Source organism: Balaenoptera ricei, chromosome 8, assembly GCF_028023285.1.
Source record: "Balaenoptera ricei isolate mBalRic1 chromosome 8, mBalRic1.hap2, whole genome shotgun sequence".
NCBI lineage: Eukaryota > Metazoa > Chordata > Mammalia > Artiodactyla > Balaenopteridae > Balaenoptera > Balaenoptera ricei.
Genome location: NC_082646.1, coordinates 85,962,982 through 85,986,890, shown reverse-complemented (window position 1 = coordinate 85,986,890; position 23,909 = coordinate 85,962,982). Strand labels below are relative to the sequence as shown.

The following is a 23,909-nucleotide window of genomic DNA, read 5'->3' as shown; positions in this document are numbered from 1 at the left end:
TTATTGTGATTCTCTTTCAAATAAGTTGTAAGGGAGTGAGAGAATTGTAGAAATTTGAATACTGACTGAATATTTGATTATATTAGGGTATTATTATTATTAATCTTAGGCATGATGTTACGATAAAAGAGTTCTTATTTGAAATTTGGGAAGGATAAAACTTCCCAATTTTCAACAGTATTTCTTCTAAAAGATTATAACTTTCCTTTCCTACTAGTTAAATGATAACCTATCTGATAGAAATTAATATGGTTAATCTGAAGAGTACAATAATATATCAATTCTGGGATTCACAAATTTTAAAAAATGCTTATCTCTCTTGGGCCTGGGAAAACCAACTCTCTACACAAAGGCTCTAAGTCAGTAATTAATTCTTAACCTTTTCAGAGATGTAGACCTCATTGAGAGTCTCGTGAAAATTATGGATATTCTTTCCCCCCAAAATGCACATGTGTACACAGCACTTTTCGTATAAAATTTTAGAGAGTTTGTAGACTCCCCTTGAAATCCAATTTGGACATAGGGTAAGAACTTCTTCTCTAGGCCACATTTGCTTGGCAAACTTAGAAAAGAAAACTAATACGAAGTAACTATTATATGCTGGAAAGCTATTGTATGTTAGATACTGATGCAATATTAGTTATTTTTACATAGATTATCTTATAGTAAATAATATAACATAAATAATAAATATAAACAATATCAATAATTCATTACATTAAGATTGATGAAGAAACTGAATAATTTATTCACAGTCACACTAGCTATTATATATACAGTAAGGGTCATTGTTGATCAGACAAACTCCATGTTACAGACCATATTTCTATAAGGTCAAATGAACAGAGCAAGTTAGTCATTTCAATAAATCAAGGAAATTTTATAGAGGAAAATAATCAGTCAAACCAGTTGCTTGGTATTCTGTGTATAGAGCCAGCATCTGACTTGCTGAACTTTTAAACTCTGTTTGCATTCTGTGGACATAGCCTAACCTAGGGAGCTACCCCAGTGTATTGCATTTTCCTTACCAGCAGCAGTTTAAATGTGTTAAGGGTGAATGAATTAACCAAAAATTCAGTTTGCATTGTGTACATGCACCATTGCCAAAATAAAACAATTTGGGAACCATCAAAATAGTAGCACCACAGTCGTAGGGATTGATGTCTTAATGAATGAAAATACATTTTCTAGATACTTTCAATAGGCTTCTTTAGTGTAATAAGATATATCATTGGCACACGATTCATCATGAAGTCCATGTTTTTCTGTACAAATTATTCTGTATGTAGTATTCATTCAATTCCATCTGAGAGGAGATGTTTTAATTTTCTGTCTCCCAGTAATTTTTAGGAAAATGGAAATAAGATGTGCATATAGAGAAATCCATAGTGGAACTTAAGAATTACATCTTCAAAAGTATCATCTAAATGTTGGCTTTGAATTGAGGTAGCTTTAAGTATTTAATGGAATAGTTGAAGAAATATGACAAAGGCAAAAAAGCCAAAAACTTGGAATCAGAAGTCACAGCTTTGTATTTCAGCTCTGCCACATACTACTTGGATATCCTTGGATTAAAAACTTCCCTCTCTTAGCTTTTGTTTTCTCATCTGTAAATTGAGAATGATGATATTAACTCCGGCTGTAGTTAACTTTTAGCCTTGTGAGGAACAAAGCAAATCAGAGAGTCTATATAAAAGTACTTTAAAATGTTCATGCATATTCAAGAGTACTAGTTCAGTGAATTCTCATGTACCTATCATCCAAATTCAACTATTATCAAGGTTTTGCAATATTTACAAATCCTAGACATGATACCATTTCACCTCAAACTTAAGCATGCACCTGTAAAAATTTGACCAGTTTCTTACATTACCATTATGCCATTACCACCTAATAAAATTAACAGTAATTTTTTGGCCATCTACTACCCTGTTCATAATAAAATTTCCCAGGTTTCCTAAAAAATTCTTCTTATGGTCGGTTGGTTTGAGTCAGGATTCAAACAAGGTCCCTATGTGACACTGGTCGCAGAATCCATCCTATAGAATTCCTCTTGTTTGGATTTTTCTGTTTGCTAGCTATGGCATCCTTTAACCTGTTTCTCTGGCTCCCATAACGCCTATAAAAGATATTTAGCACTGGACTTTAATTATATTTATGTTCAGCATTTTTTGGACAAGAGTCTTCATAGGTTTTACTGTGTATTTCATATTTATCACTTATGCAGGGATACAGTGTGGATTTTCCATGGGTTCAGGTGATTACAACCTAATCTCACATCAAAAAACAATTCCCAATGACTTTTCATTTAGTGTTGGCTTTTTTGTGATCTTTGTTTAAATCAGTAATTTCATTAGAAGTTTCAAAAGGGTCAATTTTAAAAAGTTCTATTGCTTTCCCTTACATATATTAACTGAACTTTTAGTGTAAGGAAGAACTTTACCTCTTCAACTAGGTATTTGACTGCCCAGAAATATGGTTTGTAAAGGACGGTAGGATAAATACTTAAATTGTTCTATCTAACTTATCTATTGTAGTATAACAAATCACCTGAAAATTTAGTGGCTTAAGCCAACAACCAGTTTTATGCTCGGAGTCAACAATTTGGGCTAGGTTGAACTGGGCAGTTCTGCTGGTCTTGCCCAGGGTCACTAATGTGGCTGTAGTTATCTGGTGGCACACCAGTAGTTTGGTGGTTCTGTGGTGTCTGAATGGTCAAATCACATGTCTGGTGGGGGCCTTAGTTCTCCTCAAGGCTTCTTAAGTAGGCTAGCTCAAGTGAGCTCACGTTATGGTCTCAGGTTTCCAAATGCAGCCAAAAAAGAACAAGCTGAAATGTGCAAGCACTTCTTATGCATCTGCTTGCATCACATTTGCTAATGCTACATTGGCCACAGCAAGTCACATGGCCTTGCCCAGATTCAAGGAAAGGAGGAAAGGAGAAAGGAACTCTATTTCTTGATTGGAGGAGCAGCAAAATGACATTTCAAAAGGGCATGCAAAGAATGGGATGGTTTTACTATGGCCATCTTTGCAAATAATCTGCCACAATTTCTAATGGCCAATTTCAGAGTTGTAAATTGGTGCCAGTTTACTTCTAATGGACTCCAGTAAGTAGTGGTTTTGTTTTTATTTGTTTGTTGGCTTTTTTGTTGCTTTTTTTTTTTAACTTATATTTTTAACATGATTATGAACTCACGGGACTTTACCTATTCAAACATATTTAAAGTGTTTTGGTTATCATTTTATTTTGCTCCCAAATTGTCCCACTTTGGGCCAGTGGAATGTCCTTCATGTTGGCACCTGTGTCTTTTTTGACATAATGCCTTTACTTTTGGGTGGCTTCTTTTTTTCTGGGCACGCAAGAAATCCTTGCTTGTCTTGTATATTTCTTGCCCCAAATCTGGAATTGGCCATTCCTTCAAGAAACTCTGATTCTGGATACAAGTTACACTCATTGATATTGAATTGTCATTGCCTCTAGGCTTTTTCAGTCAACAGTGTTTGGAAATATTTTGCTCTATAATATAATAATTAATAATTAGAGAGCAAAATAATTCATTCATGTTGAGATTTCAAATTTAGCATTTGCGGATCATAAGAGTGCTTTATTTGTATGGTAAAGTATTCTACAAAAGTGCTATCATAATTTAGATGCATCCAAATAAAAACATCTTTACCTCCATTTTCAGGGATACTATTATCTCTCACCCAGTGGAAAGAAAAAAACAATGCTCTGTTTGGCATGTGGGCAGTCCATGAGAGCAGAGAAGAGACTGAAACAGTTGCTTCCAGGGCTGCCATTCCTCTGTGCCTCAGGCTCCGAGACCCAGAAGCCCTTCTCACAAGGACCTTTCAAGGTCATCGATGTGGCCAGAGTATGTAATGATCTGAGCTCTGCTAATACATGTGTGACATCAGTTTGGAAACTTTGATACATTCATTATTTGCCTTACACTCATGTTCATCTCCACTCATCCAATTCATCTTTCGTTGATGCACCTTTACCATTCCACCCGCATTGATTTCCTTTTCCCCATTGTAACTTAAAATACATTATCTGTTAATAGTTCAATATACTCTTTGAAGTTAATTGGGCACTTCTGCAGCTTTAATCATCTCCTGACACCTTGCACTACTCCCTGTGTTGCTTTTAGATGAGGAAGTAACTGCAAATCTTTACTTAGTGGAGTAGCTTTTTGCCTATATCTACAGGGTAAACTCCTTTTTTCCTAGTATTTTCAGGGCTAATTTGATCTGTTGTTGTTAATGACTCTTCAGGTTGGGTGCCTGAATTCATGCATTCATGTCTAATACTATTTATAGCTCATGGAGAAAATAATCTCTGCTGCTTTCCTGTGATCTTAATTTAAAATGACACCATTTAAAAAATCCTTTCCTTCAAGTTTAGAAGTGAGAAGAGCTAAGAGGAACTTACACAACTGTGTAAAAAGGAACAATTCGTTAGGGGTGGGAACCTTCCACCTGGTGTGCTCTTCAGGGCTTGCCGGTCTTATTCCCAGGTCACTGTCCTCTCTCCCCTAAACCTGATACACATTGCAGAAGAGCAGGGTAGTAACAGTTGCAATAAACATCAACTGAAACAATAACTGAAGGAAAGGGGGAGTCAGTCCTCTGGGAAAGCCTGCAGGCATTTGGCTTTGCTTTGGTGACAGTAGGGTTGTGTTAAGGAGGTGGGGGTGAGCTGATCGGAAAGAATCCCCAGTGTTACAGCATCTTGGACACAACTTCTCCCTCAGGGCAGCTTCCTGAGTAGCAATGAAAAGGAAGATGTGAAGTGTGGCATTCACCACCCTCATTGTCATGTGGTTAAGGCTACACTCATTCCCCTCCTCATTCATCAATATCTGCCACCATAGGATGGCATCATCCTAAAGTTAAAGATTAAGAGAATATCTTTACTGCTAGTGTCCATTACTTCAACCCCAGGCTCTCTCTGGCCCTGGCATCCTTCTTCCCCATCTCCTGTCCAGCGGAAGGCAAAGTAGAAAACAGGAGAAGGCCAGAAACACAAGACAGAGGCCCAAAGTCACCTAGAGACTCAGTGACAGGGCTGGGAAGAGAACTGAGGAGTTCGGACCCAATGTCCTTCCTACTACAGCACCTAATACTTTTAGCATATGAAGTGAACATTTCAAAATTTAGTTGCCACACCCATGTACACACACATATCAAGAGGCTGAAGTATAACAAAATAATAAAACTAAAAGAAAAAATGTTTGAGTTGATCTATGTTGTTGTTTTTTTAAAAAAATCAGGCTGATTTATCTTCTTATGAGGCTGAAAACACTTTAAGTTATTATGAAGAACGTCTGTTATCTTTACGGATGAAGACCTGCACGCAAGTTGTATCTCATAGTGGCATGGCAGTTACTCACCAGAAGGCAGTGAAAATAATTGCATACAAAAATGGAGATGGATATCGAAATGGGAAGTTAATTGTGGCTGGAACGTTCCCCATGGTAAGTGGCTATCACTTAAATGCTTCTCGAATCCTCAGAGGTAATGATAATGGTGATTTTTCTGACAAGAAAAAAAGCAGTGAGATTGAGTGACAAATATCCCTAGCCAGTTTTACCAATTGAAGCTGCTGAGATCAAGATCTCTGTTTTCTTAAAGATGTTATTTTTGATTGTATTTCTTCAGATACAGACTTAGAAAAATGAGAAACAGAAAGCCTTTTTTTGCCTTCCTTCCCCTTCCAGCTTCAAGTTGTATGTCAGCTCAGTATCCAAAGAGATGCCACCTCCTTTATCATCTGGAGAATCGGAGCACTAATTTGTTGATAGGGGGTTTCATTTCATTTTCAAATTGGAGAGGCAGGAGTTGTGCTAGGAGGGAACATGTGATTTCTGTCTTAGAGGCTGCTTCCCACAGCCATGGGAAGGGAGGAGAGTCCCCAGGGCCCAAACCCAGCCTTGTCCTTCCATTGCATGATGGTTGTCTTGTGTCTGTACATTCTGGCCAATACCTTTAACAACATATTTTACAAGCAATGTTAAATATGATATGGAGTTACCCTGGAGACTTCCTTGCAAATACACACACACACATAATCGTTCACTCACCCCTCTGAGTACGAATAGATTTTTTTATTAAGATACTGTTGTTCAATGGACTAAGCAAAGGACAAAAGTTAGCAACTCCAGAATTCACCCTGGGACCCTGGCTTTTGTGGTCTTGGGCAAAAATATTAACCTTTCAGCCTGATTTCCCATCTGCCAAATGGAAGTAATAATGTGTCAGTTCTTGGTTTGAAAATCAAGTACTCATTTATTTTAAAGCAGTTCATCTGAAGTGTTAGAATAATTTTATTCATTCTTAAGCACACAACTGAAAGTGGATTTCTAGGTTTACACTTCTTAGGAAATAAATACTCTGATGATAAAATGTATTAACATACAATAGCTGCTGTGTTAAATTTTTGGAGCTAAGAATTTTCACAGCTGGATTGGACTAATTTGTGAGATTATGTAGGACAATCCAATATCAAAAATCATCTCTAATCAAAGATCAAGTTGGTAGCTATTGCTTTCTATTTTCTCAAATTAAAGGATTTTCTCAGAGTTCTAAAATAACACGCTCATCATGATTATTCTCAGTTCTACCACTATTTCTTCTCAGTTCCTTATAGTCTGTGTTTTTTAGCTGCTTGCAGAATGCACGGAACAACTTGGTCTTGCCAGAGCAGCCTCCAAAGTATATACCAAAGATGGAACCACAGTCCTTTCCTTGTGGGATTTGGTTTTATGGGCTCTTGATAAATCTTTTATCCAGAGAGACTCTGAGGAACAAAAGGAAGAGGCAGCCCCTGTTGGAACAAAAGAGACACCTGTTAAAAGTATGGAAGGTTGGTTACATTCTACAGGATTTAGCTGATTCTACTTATGTTTGACCATGTGAAAGTTAAATGTAATTCTTTCATTCAGTCACCCCTTCGAGAGTTAAAAAAAATCACAGGAAGCTACTCATATGAAATTCTCATAATGTTTTTACCTTGCAGAAAAATAAGAAAAAAATTTTTTAATGTAAAATTGATTTCAGCACCAAAACAGTAAATAAATTGCCTAGAATTTATAAAATATGTTTGACAGTTTAGCTACTTCATGCAACATGAGCAGGTTCTGTTCTTAAATTCAGAATCAAAACCAACTGGAGACCGCTTAAGAAAGTGGGACTAGATCAATGCAAATCTCTTCCTACTATTAGAAGAGAAGGTGTCCCCTCCACACCTCCTGTCCTCCAACTCCCCTCCCCCATCTCCACTGCTCCTATGAACTCCCAGAAGCTACAGCAAATGCACCCCTATCACAGCTCCTAGCACATTGTGTTATAATTATCTGTCTACATCTTTGTGCGTTTCATTAGACTAGGTACAACTTGAGGGCAGGGCCTGTGTCCCCAGCAACAATTTGCTAAATGAAAAAGAGTCTTGCTAGCAGTGATTCGGCAGTTGTCTCAGGTTTCCATTGTTGTGTTGAGAGGCATGGTTTAGAGGTTAAGAATGTGGGTTTGGGAGCTGAAAATACCAGGGTTCAGCTCCTACCTGCCACTTGTTAGATGAGTGATCGTGGGTACTCTCTGTACCTCAGTTCCCTCATTTGTAAAATGAGGACACTAATAGTCACATGAATATATACTAGTTCAGTCTTCATAAATATGAATGTGTATTCATAAGAATGTATATGAATATGAATATATATGCATATGAATATATATCACTTAGATTAATGCCTGGTTGATACTTAGCAATTTAATAATGTTAGTTATCATTATTGTGTGTAGGATTCAGTAGGAAAAACCCACTCCTTCCTCTGTGTCTCTCCTTTATTCTCATACTACTATCCCATTCACAGTGGTTCTGACACCAGACCTGTGGGGGTTTTTCCCACACCATCTAGCTGGATGTCCTACAATTTAACTCAATTCTGTCACTACCTACCTGGAGATAAGGGCAGATCCCACGGTTAAGGGCCCAGTCTCACAACACTGCTTCCCACTCACCCCATTTCAGAGGTCCAGACCTGTGCTTCTGACTGAGTGGCTATAAATTGGCTCCCTCCTCAGGTTCAGTTAATTTGCTAGAGCAGCTCACAGAACTCAAGAAAACTGTTTACTTACTGTTTACCTATTTATTATAAAAGGATATGGTAAAGGATACAGATGAAAATCCAGATGAAAGAGAAGCATAGGGTAAGGTACGTGGGAAAGGGCATGAAGAGTCCATGTTTCCTCTGACACTCCACTCTCCCAGCATCTCCATGTGTTCACCAAACCAGAAGCTTTCTGAACCGTGTACTTTGGGGATTTTTATGGAGACTTCGTCATGTAGGCATGATTGATCATCAACTCCATTTCTAGTCCCTCTCTGGAGAATGGGGAGTAGGGTTGAAAATTCCAAGTTTCTAATCATGGCTTGGACTTTCTGGTGACCAGCCCCCATCCAGGAGCCCACCAAGATTCATCTCATTAGAACAAAAGACACTGCTAGCACCCAGGAAATTCCAAAGAACTTAGGAGCTCTGTGTCAGGAATTAGAACAAAAGATGCCCCTAGTGCTCTTTACCACTTAGGAAATTACAAGAATTTTAGGAGCTCTGTGTCAGGAACTGGGGGCAGAGACAAATATTTTTTTCTATTATTTTATAATGATATTATTTGTTTGGTTTTCTAATGAGTTTTAAAAAATAATTATGTGAACATTTAATGCCTAGCTGATCACTAAAGCATATAGTTCTGCCTTTATTTGGCATGTGGAATATCTGATCTCCAGGTTCTGGAAGATTTAAAATGTCAAACATTCTTCTTTCAAATTCTTATTTAAAACCTGCTTGGAGGTAATGTTGTTCATGCAGGTCTACCAAGAGGGCATGGCCATCCCTTCCCCTCATATTCTAAAGGTTATCCTTGAATCAGGCAGGGGCATTAGCTGGCTGTCCCCTTTACTGAATCATGACTTGGAGTTATGACATCGGTTTGCATTGAGGAAATTAAAAGAAACAGGCATCAATCAAAAATTCAGTGTCATGCTTACTATAAAGGCGGTGGTTAAAGGCACTGGCTCTGGAAGCAGATGGCCTTGATTCTAATTCCGGCTCTGCCCCCGCCTGGCTATGTGACTAAATCTCAGTTACTGTACAAAAGAGGAGTGGACCTACCTCAGAGTATCATTTTGAGAATTATATACGATAATGTATATAGAGGTCTTAGTAAAATGCCCAGCACATAGTAAGTTCTCAATGTGTATTATATACTAGGATACTGTTTGCTGTATCACAAATAACCCCTTTATGAAGACCCTGAAATAAATTTCTCTAAGATCTCAGGACCAGGAAAGTTGTATCTTGAGGAATTTATCTCTCTCTGTCAGCCATGTGTGTCTTGAAATGGTGTTTTCCTCTTTGCTTTAGCCACAAGGATTCTCAGCGCCCAAATAGTGCTTTATCTCCAGCAAATAAAAACAGTGTGGTATTCATGTCTAGTATCATAATGATGATAAAAATATTATCTAGCATTTTTTGGATGCTTGCACAATTAACTAGACCAAATATTATTCTAAACACTTTCCTTTTTATAATCATCCCAACAGCAGAATGAGATAGATACTATTAATCATTTAATTGATGAGTTCTCTGAAGCACCTTATCTCTGGCTTTGGTCTATTCCTATACTCCTTTCTCCCCTTCCTTGCTTTTTTATCTCTTTATTTTATCCCTTTTCAGAGTAGATATTTTGGTAAGCTACCTCATATTTTTTTCATAACTAGATAAAGGGTAAGAAAGGAATTAAAATATATATTTACAATAAGATTTGTTTAAATTATTTAGTTGCATATGAAGTTTCTGATCAAATTTATATATTTACATCTGGTTTTGGCATTAACCTGTTTAAATCAAGTCATTAATGAAGAATAAAATATTTTGAATAAACAAGTGAATTCAGCAAGCAAATTTATTCATTATTCATTGAACAATAGTAAATGTGTCATTTGTTTCCCAGGAACTGCAAGAATGCAAGTGAAAACCAAATTATTTCCAAAGTCTGTGACATCTGATAGTTTGAATGATATAGATAAGTCTTTGCTCACCCTCATCCTCAGAAATCCTATTGCCATCTGGGTATGTTGTGGTGAACCATTTCTAAGTCCGAATGGTAAGTGTTTTGTTTTTGCTTTCTTTCAAGCAAGTGCATAAAGAGAGAGAGAAATAAATTGTTTGTCACCATAAGAAAATCAATTAAATGTGTATAATGTCAATATAATAACATCACATTTATGCAAAGAATGGGAGGTTCATCAATTAACATGTGCACAAGGATAGCTATACTCCTATATTTGCACAATTGCCTGTTTTTTTCTTACTGGAATGGAGTATTCTGCATGGAAAGTGTCTAATTTCATTGATAAAGAGATCCTTGGTCTATAAGACTGAGAATAATGTTATACATTAGAAAATAACAAATGAGTTTAATTCACACTGAAGACGACCTGTCTGCACATTTTCATTTTTAAGAATTGCACCCTTTAGGCAGTAGGTGGATGTTTAAAAAAATGAATGGTTCCAAGGAAGGCTTTCATCACCTCCAAATAGTTTGTGGAAATAGAAAATGAAATATGGCTATTGCATATGGTAAATCTATATAATAAAACAGCACTGTTCTTCTTTTTCCCCCTCCATTCCATAAAGAAATGCCTTAAGCCCTGTCATCTTTCAAATGAAGTTTCTTTTAATGACCCTTACCTTTTAATTACTTGTTTCTAATTGAATCTGTTTCTTGGAGCAGAAAGTTCTTTATAAATTATTGGCTTGCATGATAAATTACTGTTGATAAGAAGAATGCAAGATAAAATATCATGTATTGTTTTTAATTCTAGCTTTGAAGAAAGCAGAAAAAATAGAAAAACAGAACTGGCTAAAAAAGGACAAAATTTTGGCTGATCTACACACTATGAAACACAAACTGAGACAGTTAAAAGGTCAGTATGAACTAAATCAGGTATCACCGTGTTTAACTCTAAATGTAACCTTAATTTGCTGGTAGGTTTTTTTTTTTACCATTAGATACCAGATGTTTAACTGAACATTATATACTGTGTTACAAAAGTCACTTGAGCAAGTCTAAAACCTATTAATATATCTTTTCAGTACTGATTTTATATTTGTAAATTTTATATTAAAATGAATATCACATGATTTGTATATACATTTTTAAAATTTGGAGGATGTGTGGATCATATAACCACCCTTTTGGTTTTGAAACAATTCCTGAACTGACATTTTATGGACTTTGGAATTAGTCATTAAACAAAGCTTTCTGTTATTTCTTGGGTATTGCTTGGGAAGAAGTTTTGTTAAATAATCTGAGTGAGGAAGTACTAAATTCTTCAAAGATTAGTGTCTTTATCACAGAAGGGAGGTATCTTGTTATGTGGCATAAGATATATTATTCATAGACAAAGTGATTGATTGACAATATTTGTCCTCTTCTTCCATTCTCTTTGTCACAGAATCTTAAGTTCCTGATCTTATGTTATTCCCAGCACTTCAGACACCAAATGATTCTTTGGGGAATAAGTATGTTATGGACTTTAGTCTGGGAAGGAATACATTTCAGGCTCTGTAACTGCCATAGCAGGATTTCAGCTCCTGAGTAGCTGTACTGTCTGGTGTCAGAAACATGTGAATCTTACTTCAATAAATAACACAATTAGTCCTAAGTGCACTAGACAGCACTCTGGGTTGAAATGGCTATTTTTCAGTTTTTACCAAAAGAATTATTGGATTTAACTGAAAAGCATCTATTACTATTGCTAACCTCTACTACTCCAACTACTTGACATTTTCACTTGAATGTCCCATAAGCATGTCCAAAACTGAAGTTAACACGTCACCATATAGTGACCATACCACCATTTCATTGCATATCATATCACACCAATGCCTCCTTCATTTCTTCTGTGGACATTACCACAATCCACTCAGGTGTTCCATCTCAAGGAGCTGGGAGTCATCCTTGGCATCTCCCACTCTCACTATCTCTAAGCAAATATCAGTAAGTCTTGTTGCTTTGAATCTGTTTTTTCAAGTGAATTCTAAGGATCTTGATTCCTACTGTCATTATCGAAGTTCAAGCTATCGTCATCTATTCTTTGGGTTACTGGGTTAGCTTTCTAACTGGTCTCCCTGACTCCAGTCTTGACAGTATTTTCCATCCTGTTCATAATGGTGACATTCTGGAACGGGAGTGATCATGCAAAAATGCAAAGGTGTTACGTTACTCCAGGCATAAAACCTTTCAAAGCTCTTATTATCTTTATGGCAAAAGTGAAACTCCTTAATGTTGTCCTTCATGATCTGGTTCTCTGGAAACTTCTCCCTCCCCTTATTACTTACTCCTCTCTACCCATTTGGACTTTTTTTTCATTCCCCCAGACTTATCATGTGCTTTCTTAACTCTGAGCTTTTGAAACAATTCAGTTCCCTCTGCCTCAAACTTTTCTCTCTTCTGTTCTCTTGGATTGCTTCTCATTATTTACTTTTCAGCTTACCCGTTATTTCTCCTAAAAGTCTTCCCTAACATTCTAAGTCAGGAATAGTGTGGTTTATCATACCCTTAACTTCCCCTGATAGCCCTTATCACTTTATTATACATACCTGATCATATGACTGTCTCTCCTATGTTACATTATAAATTCTATACCCTTCTAATTTGTTCTCTGAATAGTTGTAGAATTATTTAATTAAAGAATAAATGGAATTTCAACCACCCACTCCAATGAGCTTTCTAAGCTCTATTTCTTTATCAAATTAAATCAATAGAAAGTAATGTATTAAAAATAGCACCTGGCAGAGCTGCTTTTACTGAATTCTGATTTTATATTATGTCTTTAGCTTTTATTATAATTATTAAAAAAGTATTTTAAAGTTCAGTTGGCATCATCCACCATATCACTGTAGAAAACAGTCTTTTTAGTCAGATGGTGTCCATTATGGGGAAATCCATTAATGCAGTTTCTCTTAAAATTTAGTACTAAGATAAATCTTGTCTCTACTGCTAAACTGTTATGTTTTCTGCTATTAAATGTAAATTCAGTGCTAACTTATAAAATACCTACTGTGAGGATGGTCTTTTCTAGTTGTTGGGATTAGGAGGAGAAATAATAGCAAGTTTAAATTCAGTTAACTGCAGTCCCTGTTGGATTGTGAGCTTCTGGTTTTTTTTTTTCTTTTTTTAAAATTCAATCATTTTATCATTTTTTTTAACATCTTTATTGGAGTATAATTGCTTTACAATGTTGTGTTAGTTTCTACTGTATAACAAAGTGAATCAGCTATACGTATACATGTATCCCCATATCTCCTCCCTCTTGCGTTTCCCTCCCACCCTCCCTATCCCACCCTTCTAGGTCGTCACAAAGCATCGAGCTGATCTCCCTGTGCTATGCGGCTGCTTCCCACTAGCTATCTGTTTTACATTTGGTAGTGCATATATGTCAGTGCCACTCTCACTTCATCCCAGCTTACTCTTCCCCCTCCCCGTGTCCTCAAGTCCATTCTCTATGTCTGCGTCTTTATTTCTGTCCTGCCCCTAAGTTATTCAGAACTTTTTTTTTTATATTCCATATATATGTGTTAGCATACGGTATTTGTTTTTCTCTTTCTCACTTACTTCACTCTGTATGACAGACTCTAGGTCCATCCACCTCACTACAAATAACTCAATTTCGTTTCTTTTTATGGCTGGGTAATATTCCATTGTATATATGTGCCACATCTTCTTTATCCATTCATCTGTCGATGGACACTTAGGTTGCTTCCATGTCCTGGCTATTGTAAATAGTGCTGCAGTGAAAATTGTATACATGACTCTTTTTGAATTATGGTTTTCTCAGGATATATGCTCAGTAGTGGGATTGCTGGGTTGTATGGTAGTTCTATTTTTAGTTTTTTAAGGAACCTCCATACTGTTCTCCATTGTGAAAATGACTATAGTACCCAAAGTAGTGAATCGGTAGACTACTTTGGGTACTATAGTCATTTTCACAATGTTGATTCTTCCAATCCAAGAACATGGTATATCTCTCCATCTGTTTGTATCATCTTTAATTTCTTTCATCAGTGTCTTATAGTTTTCTGCATACAGGCCTTTTGTCTCCTTAGGTAGGTTTATTCCTAGGTATTTTATTCTTTTTGTTGCAATGCTAAATGGGAGTGTTTCCTTAATTTCTCTTTCAGAGTTTCCATCATTAGTGTATAGGAATGCAAGATATTTCTGTGCATTAATTTTGTATCCTGCTACTTTACCAAATTCATTGATTAGCTCTAGTAGTTTTCTGGTAGCATCTTTAGGATTCTCTATGTATAGTCATGTCATCTGCAAACAGTGACACTTTTACTTCTTCTTTTCTTTTTTTTTTAAAATTTATTTATTTATTTATTTAGTTTTGGCTGTGTTGGGTCTTCGTTTCTGTGCGAGGGCTTTCTCTAGTTGCAGCAAGCGGGGGCCACTCTTCATCGCGGTGTGTGGGCCTCTCACTATCGCGGCCTCTCTCGTTGCGGAGCACAGGCTCCAGACGCGCAGGCTCAGTAGTTGTGGCTCATGGGCCTAGCCGCTCCGCGGCATGTGGGATCTTCCCAGACCAGGGCTCGAACCCGTGTCCCCTGCATTGGCAGGCAGATTCTCAACCACTGTGCCACCAGGGAAGCCCCTACTTCTTCTTTTCTGATTTGGATTCCTTTTATTTCTTTTTCTTCTCTGATTGCTATTGCTAAAACATACAAAACTATGTTGAATAATAGTGGTAAGAGTGGGCAACCTTGTCTTGTTCCTGATCTTAGTGGAAATGTTTTCAGTTTTTCACCATTGAGAATGATGTTTGCTGTGGGTTTGTCATATATAGCCTTTATTATGTTGAGGTTAAGTTCCCTCTCTTTCTGCTTTCTGGAGGGTTTTTATCATAAATAGGTGTTGAATTTTGTCAAAAGCTTTTTCTGCATCTATTGACATTATCATATGGTTTTTATCATTCAATTCGTTAATATGGTGTATCACATTGATTGATTTGAATCTATTGAAGAAGCCTTGCATTCCTGGGGTAAACCCCACTTGATCATGGTGTATGATCCTTTTCATGTGCTGTTGGATTCTGTTTGCTAGTGTTTTGTTGAGGATTTTTGCATCTATGTTCATCAGTGATATTGGCCTGTAGTTTTCTTTTTTTGTGACATCTTTGTCTGGTTTTGGTATCAGGGTGATGGTGGCCTCGTAGAATGAGTTTGGGAGTGTTCCTCCTTCTGCTATATTTTGGAAGAGTTTGAGAAGGATAGGTGTTAGTTCTTTTGTAAATGGTTGATAGAATTTGCCTGTGAATCCATCTGGTGCTGGGCTTTTGTTTGTTGGAAGATTTTTAATCACACTTTCAATTTCAGTGCTTGTGATTGGTCTGTTTATATTTTCTGTTTCTTCCTGGTTCAGGCTCGGAAGGTTGTGCTTTTCTAAGAATTTTTCCATTTCTTCTAGCTTGTCCATTTTATTGGCATATAGTTGCTTGTAGTAATCTCTCATGATCCTTTGTATTTCTGCAGTGTCAGTTGTTACTTCTCCTTTTTCATTTCTAATTCTGTTGATTTGAGTCTTTTTCCTTTTTTTCTTGATGAGTTTGGCTAATGGTTTATCAATTTTGTTTATCTTCTCAAAGAACCAGCTTTTAGTTTTATTGATTTTTGCTATTGTTTCCTTCATTTCTTTTTCATTTATTTCTGATCTGATCTTTATGATTTCTTTCCTTCTGCTAACTTTTGGGTTTTTTTGTTCTTCTTTCTCTAACTGCTTTAGGTGTAAGGTTAGGTTGTTTATTTGAGATTTTTCTTGTTTCTTGAGGTAGGATTGTATTGCTATAATCTTCCCTCTTAGAACTGCTTTTGCTGCATCCCATAGGTTTTGGGTCATTGTGGTTTCATTGTCATTTGTTTCTAAATATTTTTTGAATTCCTCTTTGATTTCTTCAGTGATCTCATGGTTATTTAGTAGTGTATTGTTTGGCCTCCATGTGTTTGTAATTTTTACAGGTTTTTTTTCCTATAATTGATATCTAGTCTCATAGTGTCGTGTTCTGAAAGGATACTTGATACGATTTCAATTTTTTTAACTTTACCAAGGCTTGATTTGTTACCCAAGATATGATCTATCCTGGAGAATGTTCCATGAGCACTTGAGAAGAAAGTGTATTTTGTTGTTTTGGATGGAATGTTCTATAAATATCAATTAAGTCCATCTTATTTAATGTGTCATTTAAAGCTTGTGTTTCCTTATTCATTTTCATTTTGGATGATCTGTCCATTGGTGAAAGTGGGGTGTTAAAGTCCCCTACTATTATTGTGTTACTGTCAATTTCCCCTTTTATGGCTGTTAGCATTTGCTTTATGTATTGAGGTGCTCCTATGTTGGGTGCATAAATATTTTCAATTGTTATATCTTCTTCTTGGATTGATCCCTTGATCATTATGTAGTGTCCTTCTTTGTCTCTTGTAATAGTCTTTATTTTAAAGTCTATTTTGTCTGATATGAGAATTGCTACTTCAGCTTTCTTCTGATTTCCATTTGCATGGAATACCTTTTTCCATCCCCTCACTTTCAGTCTGTATGTGTCCCTAGGTCTGAAATGGGTTTCTTGTAGACAGCATATATATAGGTCTTGTTTCTGTATCCATTCAGCCAATCTATATCTTTTGGTTGGAACATTTAATCCATTTATATTTAAGGTAATTATCAATATGTATGTTCCTATTACCATTTTCTTAATTGTTTTGAGTTTGTTATTGTTGGTCTTTTCCTTCTCTTGTGTTTCCTGCCTAGAGAAGTTCCTTTAGCATTTGTTGTAAAGCTGGTTTGGTGGTGCTGAATTCTCTTAGCTTTTGCTTGTCTGTAAAGCTTTTAATTTCTCCGTCAAATCTGAATGAGATCCTTGCTGGGTAGAGTAATCTTGGTTGTAGGTTCTTCCCTTTCATCACTTTCAATATGTCCTGCCACTCCCTTCTGGCTTGCAAAGTTTTTGCTAAAAGGTCAGCTGTTAACTTTATGGGGATTCCCTTGTATGTTATTTGTTGCTTTTCCGTTGCTGTTGTTAATACTTTTTCTTTGTATTTAATTTTTGATAGTTTGATTAATATGTGTCTTGGCGTGTTTCTCCTTGGCTTTATCCTGTATGGACTCTCTGCACTTCCTGGACCTGACTGGCTCTTTACTTTCCCGTAGTAGGGAAGTTTTCAACTATAATCTCTTCAAATATTTTCTCAGTCCCTTTCTTTTTCTCTTCTTCTTCTGGGACCCCTACAATTTGAATGTTGGTGCATTTAATGTTGTCCCAGAAGTCTCTGAGACTGTCCTTTCTTTTCACTCTTTTTTCTTTATTCTGCTCTACGGTAGTTATTTCCACTATTTTATCTTCCAGGTCATTTATCCATTCTTCTGCCTCAGTTATTCTGCTATTGATTCCTTCTAGAGAATTTTTAATTTCATTTATTGTGTTGTTCATCATTGTTTGTTTGCTCTTTAGTTCTTCTAGGTCCTTGTTAAACATTTCTTGTATCTTCTCCATTCTATTTCCAAGATTTTGGATCATCTTTACTATCATTACTGTGAATTCTTTTTCAGGTAGACTGCCTATTTCCTCTTCATTTTTTTGGTCTTGTGGGTTTTTACTTTCCTCCTTCATCTGCTGCATATTTCTCTGTCTTCTCATTTTGCTTAACTTACGGTGTTTGGGGTCTCCTTTTCGCAGGCTGCAGGTTCATAGTTCCCATTGTTTTCGGTGTCTGCCCCCATGGCTAAGGTTGGTTCAGTGGGTGTGTAGGCTTCCTGGTGGAAGGGCCTGTTGCCTGTGTTCTGGTGGATGAGGATGGATCTTGTCTTTCTGATGGGCTGGACCGCGTCTGGTGGTGTGTTTTGGGGTGTCTGTGACCTTATTAAGATTTTAGGCAGCCTCTGTGCTAATGGGTGGGGTTGTGTTCCTGTCTTGCTAGTTGTTTGCCATGGGGTGTTCAGCACTGTAGCTTGCTGGTCATTGAGTGGAGCTGGGTCTTAGCTTTGAGACGGAGATCTCTGGGAGAGCTCTCGGCAACTGATATTACGTGGGGCTGGGAGGTCTCTGGTGGTCTAATATCCTGAGCTCAGCTCTCCCACCTCAGAGGCTCAGGCCTGACGCCCAGCCAGTGCACCAAGACCCTGTCAGCCACATGGCTGGATGATGGGCAAGTCAGGAAGGAATCAGGTTTCCGGCCCTTGGATGGTGGCCGACTCAGGATTGGCTCTCCACAGGTCTGCCTCTGGATAGTGAGCTTCTTGAGCGTTGGATGAAAGAGGAGGTTTGGCAGGTATGAACAGTGACCAAATCAATTATATCGTATTATTATAAGGATTGGTAAATACAACAAGTTTTTATTGAGCGTATACCGTGTACAAAGTACTATGGTAAGCTGATTTTACATTTCATTTGTAAGCATGATCATTGCTAATATTAATGAAATAGTAGTAATAACTTTTTGGGTTTTTTATGATTAAGTTACAAATGTCAAATATTTACTATGTGCTTAGTACAGAATGAATATTCAGTAAACATTAGAACAGGGATTCCTGAGAAGGCAGTCCATTTTCCCAGGTGGGATCTTAAAAACAGATAAACAAAACTGAGGGATGGCAGATCAGGCCAAAGTATCACCTTTGTTACATATAAAGGCAATGCTGGAACATTTTGTTTAGTGTGAGAGCTAAATGGATCTGCTAACTGAAACCCCAAATGAGGTGGACTAATCCTTTCAGGCACATATGGTGCTGAACCAGGATGGGCCCTCCCAATAAAGGAGAGGTATGAGGAGAGCTGTCCAGGTGAGATTTATAGTCTGAAAGAACAGCAAAGTACTCACGTTCTCTAGCTTTCCCCATTAATAGTTAGATATTATCTTCCCCCCCCGCCACCGATCTCATGTGAAATAAAACAGAATATATGGAAAATGTAATAAGAAAATAAAAAGTAATTTATTCAATACATTTTTGTTTTGTTTCTATTTGTTATTCTTACCTACATAAATGATAGTTTATTATGAAAATCTTTTGTGATGATATTATGTCCCTTTATAAAAATTAGAGTGCAAATGCTTTCATTTTCTTAAGACCATTAGAAACAAGTTGACAAAAAACAATAATGCATATGTTTTTTGCTCTTTCTTATATTCAAATCCTGGCTCTTAACAGTGTAAATGATAAACTATTGGAGAACTGTCTTTAGTTGAGCAAAATTTTAGTGTTCAAAATGCATTATAAATAAAATATTTATTGAGATATTATCCACAAGAATTTATGTGTCACAAATTAATGTTGTCTGTACATTATGAATAGAGTCAGCTGAAAACTATATTTGGCATAAATTTGTGTTATGTATTTTTCTGGTGCCACTGTGCTCTTCTCCAAAACCTGTTGCCTAATGGCATTGTCACTGTAACTCATTGGCTGTTAATTCAATTATGTTTTCTCCATAACCATAAATTGCATATGCATGCTTATTAGGTACATAGAGTTCTGATTTCCCTGAAAAGTCATTGCTGCCACCTATTTTTATTGCTGGATCTATTTCCACAAACTTGAGCTATAAGAGCACAAATGCGTTATCCTCTACAAATACTGAGTTATTTTCAAAAGGTTTTGTTCATAGTCACGGTATGAAAACCTGCACATTATAAGTCTCCTGGCAACAAAATTAGGACTTAACGTCATTTCTGTATTTCTATTATTTTATCCACCTAAGTGTTACTTTCTCAAAAAAGCCTTTTCTGACACTTCAGACTAGGTCAGCAACCTGTTTTACATGCTTTTACACACCCTGTACTTCCATGGTGCAACACAGTTACAATCAGTTATTGGTGTAATCATTTCCTTGACATTTGCCTTCCTTACCAAAGTGTAAGCCTTTGAGGCAAGGACTTAGTCTCGAACATGTTTGTATTTGCACCATCCAGCACAATGCCTGACTCATACCTGGTGTTCAACATAAGTTTCTAGAAGGAACATACAAGAGAAAGCATTATTTGTACTTAAGAAGTTTCGAGATCAGTCTGAGACTCAGTGCTCAGTATATCTTCAACCCAGAAAAAGAAAACAATTTAATAAGTGTGACCTTTAAACCTCTTTTATAATGATTTAAAGTGGTCTAGCTGAAAGAATGCATAAATTCAAATCACCACACTTATTAACTTATGCCTGTGATTCTTTAGAATACACCATTCCGATAAATATTTTCTCTTACCACAGCTTCTTAAGAGCCCAGAGGACACAGCAGAGGTGTCAGAAACTAATCGTGTTCGCAGGGTATTATTAGATAGAAAAAAAAAGGCCTCCTGTCTCTTGGGTTAATATTATTTTAGAAATACTTAATCCCCAGGCTGCTAAACTAATTGTGGAGGAAAGGCTTATTATTAGTGAAGAGAACAAAACATATGTTCCATGACTGGAAGAGATGATGGGCTATATAGGTCATGGATTCTATTTGACTAAATTACTGCTGAACCATATCGTGGATGAGAGGTTGGGACCAGTGTGGAAGTCAGCCTGTTATCTTTCTTTTCCATCTGTACACTGAGTATGCATATCCTGGCTATTTAAAGCCTCAAGCTCCCGTATGAAGAGACATTGTTAGATCTTATTACCTTAGGCATCTTTGCTTTTATGATATATTTAGTATTTTACCCTCTGCTCCCAAGTGAAATGATTTATGCATAGAAAGCCAAACCAATTTATTTGAAATCTGAAAGCCTATCATCAGAAACATTTCCAGAGACTTCTTTCCCCAGGGCGGCGGGTAGCAGCATGTCAGCCAGCCACCATGGTTCCCAACAAAAGCCCTGTGCAGCCGGTGGTAGTGGAAGGAGGCTGGACTAAGCAGACTCAAGAGGAAATTAAACTCATGGACCTTATAAGACATACAGAGGTATGATCTTTAGGACTCCAGACATTAAAGACTCAGACTCTTTTATAAGCTTTTAAAAGTACAGTATTGAATTTTTAAATTATGCTATTAATATATTCTGGGCATCTGGTCAGTAATGACCACATAAGCATATGCCAAGCATTGAGTTGGCATTTGGAGAGTAACTATCTAAGACACAGCCAGCTCATATGAAAGTCTGTTTTGTTTGAATGGAGACCAGAAATTATGACCTTAGCAAAGATGAGAAAAAGGCCCAGTGGATATGTACAAAGGTAATTATAATAAATGTAGTCAAGTTGAGCCTTATGGCTTCATTGCTCATCACTCCTAAGGGTATGTCTCAATGTGTAAAAAGAGGAAGGAGCAAAATACTAATTTCAATGGAGACATTCAGAAGTGAGGAATTCAAAAAGCAGTTTCAATCCAATTGATTAATCAGACAGGATTGCCAGACATAAAAAAGTCGAGAAGAGAAAGGTCAGCTGTTGAGAGAGGATTGGGGATAGAGAGACCTGGGAAAACTTTTTGCTTTGTGAAGTTTTTCATCAAAATGATGTGTTCTTATTTAATAGGGTTTCTCAAATCATGAAATGTGTTCAATCTAAATCTTAGGCGTGTGCCCAAGTCAAGGTTACTAGAAAAAAGAAATTGACATTGCTAGAAATATGACTTCTTGCCAAGCTAAGAAGGATAAATCACTGACCAGGGAATGAATGCAAAGCATTGAACTAAGACATGCTTGAAGTAGGATGAAAAGCTGCCTGGCAGGGATCTGGCAGAATATAAAGGTGGCTGCTGTATTTTAAAAGACAGAGAGTAAAGATTTAAACAATAGTCATGTACAGTCCCTTAAGCATTTCTTGGTTAAAGGAAATGATGCTGTGATTCTAATCAAAAACTCATTTGTTAGATGCAGAGAAATCACTCGGTAGGAGAAACGCCATGCACAAATCCAAAAACATATCTCTATTTATTTCTCCAAATTATAAATGAAAGTTAAGTGCTTTGCCAAAATAAGTGCCTTATTATTACTACTCTAATGATTATTATTGCTTACAGTGATGCATTGAAGCAAGGGGAATTTACAGAAGAGTCAGTGATAGGAGAGGGTAATGTAATTCCTGAATCTTTTTTCAATATGATGTACAGTTATAAGATATTTCTTTCAGCATATTCTACACACACACACAAACACACACACACACACACACACACACACACACACATACACACTAAACAGACAATTCTCTAACCATGGCATTCTCTGGGCTTTTCTTAACAGGCACAGCTTTCTGAAGTCCAAGAACTGCAATCCAAGAGAAATTCTCCAACTGCACCTAAATGTTTATCATTCAAGAGGAGCAGCTTGTATAAGCAACCCAATGCAAAAAGAGCGTGGGTTTACCTAAATGGAGGCAGACCTGAAGATGGCACTTATGCCCGGGGCAAAACTATTTCAGAGGTAAACCTAGTGTGAAAGGAGAGTGTTTTATAGGCCTGTTTTCAAATTCCAGCTCTGACATTTATAGATTGTTAGGTCAGGCAAATTATTTTACCTCTCTAAATCTCATTTTCTCATCTCTAAAATGGGAGTAATACTTTCCTCACAGGATGCAGTCCAATGCTGTCTGACATAATGTGTGCATCAGAATATGACACTTGGCCAGCAGAGAACAATGACAATTAAACTCATTACACCCAAGTTTAGAGTAAATCTAAACTTTAAGATAATTTAAAATAGTTGTCCTGTTCCATTTTAAACCTAGTTCACAAAAGAGTGATTATTCACTGGATATGTTCCCCGTGGGGAAAACAACAGTATTCACTAGAGGAAATCTATCATATTCTTGTCACCAGATTCCTGGAACTATGGCAAACTTTCCACTTTCCAGAATTAAAACATTGACTAAAGAAAAGATGAGTAGCAGTTCATTTATTGTTTGCAGTATCAATGATACAATTCTAAAAGTTGACATTTTGTCTTAGTCTTTAAATAAAAACTGTAGGTACCAAATAAATGGATTTTGGTAGAATTTTTAAAAGTCTTATTTGTTGCAGTGATATCTTATAATAGTTGTTTGGCTTTATTATTTGTGAAATGTCTTTATAATTTTTTCTGGGACAAGAGGAAGTCACATAAAGGTGAGATGTTGGTGGGAGGTGGAGGGAAAGGCAAGACAGTGCAATAGGAAGGCCTAGAGGAGTTCATGGAGGCTGATGGGGGCACCTAGAGTGGCAGGGGCACCTCAGAGGGGTTGTGCCCCTGAAGGTTGGTGATTTCAAAGTGTGATGGAGACCACTCCCCTTTGACAAGGACTTTGAATAAGAACTGTGAAAGCAATTGCATCTCAGAAGTTGACAACCGATTTGCTGTATTTGAGAAAGAAGAGAAAAAAATGCAGACAATAAATTCAAAACTAGGAATACAAGTAAAGGAACTTCATACACATGGGGAAGAAAAAGGAAAGTGATTTTTTAAAATGAGTGAAACTTTTTCAGGAGAGAACACCCTAGACAGTTTCTATAACAAACCTGAAATGTTTCTTCCTTGCTGGTTTCTTTGAAAATCATGGAGTTTATATCGCAGATGCTAAGTCTTAAGATGCACGTAACCATTGCAACTAGAACTGATACATTCGTGAGGGAATATGAAATGATTAATGAATAAAAAGTAGAGCAGGGACGAGGATTAAAGATAGCCTGTCAGACTCAGGATAGCAAAAACTTACCATAACTTTTACAAAAATTACATATACCTGGTGAAAGAATGACTTTTTGATTTATGTGACTCTCATGTAGCATATAAAAGGCATGCCATACATATTATTCCATGATCATATAATTTTTTATAAACTTTGTACATAAGGGGCACTGTGCTAGATGCTGTAAAGTATTATCCTAATTTATGTGT

At 36.8% G+C, this 23,909-nt stretch overlaps 1 protein-coding gene across 11 annotated transcripts in view; it reads left to right on the top strand.

Annotated features, from left to right (window-relative positions):
• The window catches only part of DCDC1 (doublecortin domain containing 1), a 466,050-nt gene that overhangs the window by 418,756 nt on the left and 23,385 nt on the right, over nt 1-23,909 (top strand). For 9 of the 11 annotated variants that reach the window (XM_059931315.1, XM_059931310.1, XM_059931313.1 and 6 more), the window contains 7 exons: nt 3,693-3,878; nt 5,280-5,483; nt 6,670-6,871; nt 10,021-10,173; nt 10,895-10,996; nt 20,862-20,998; nt 22,281-22,460. In XM_059931315.1, coding sequence (XP_059787298.1) covers nt 3,693-3,878; nt 5,280-5,483; nt 6,670-6,871; nt 10,021-10,173; nt 10,895-10,996; nt 20,862-20,998; nt 22,281-22,460 — 1,164 coding nt within the window. Of the gene's footprint in view, nt 1-3,692; nt 3,879-5,279; nt 5,484-6,669; nt 6,872-10,020; nt 10,174-10,894; nt 10,997-18,336; nt 18,393-20,861; nt 20,999-22,280; nt 22,461-23,909 lie in introns of those variants that run through there. The other 2 variants (XM_059931309.1, XM_059931317.1) reach the window with 2 other exon arrangements.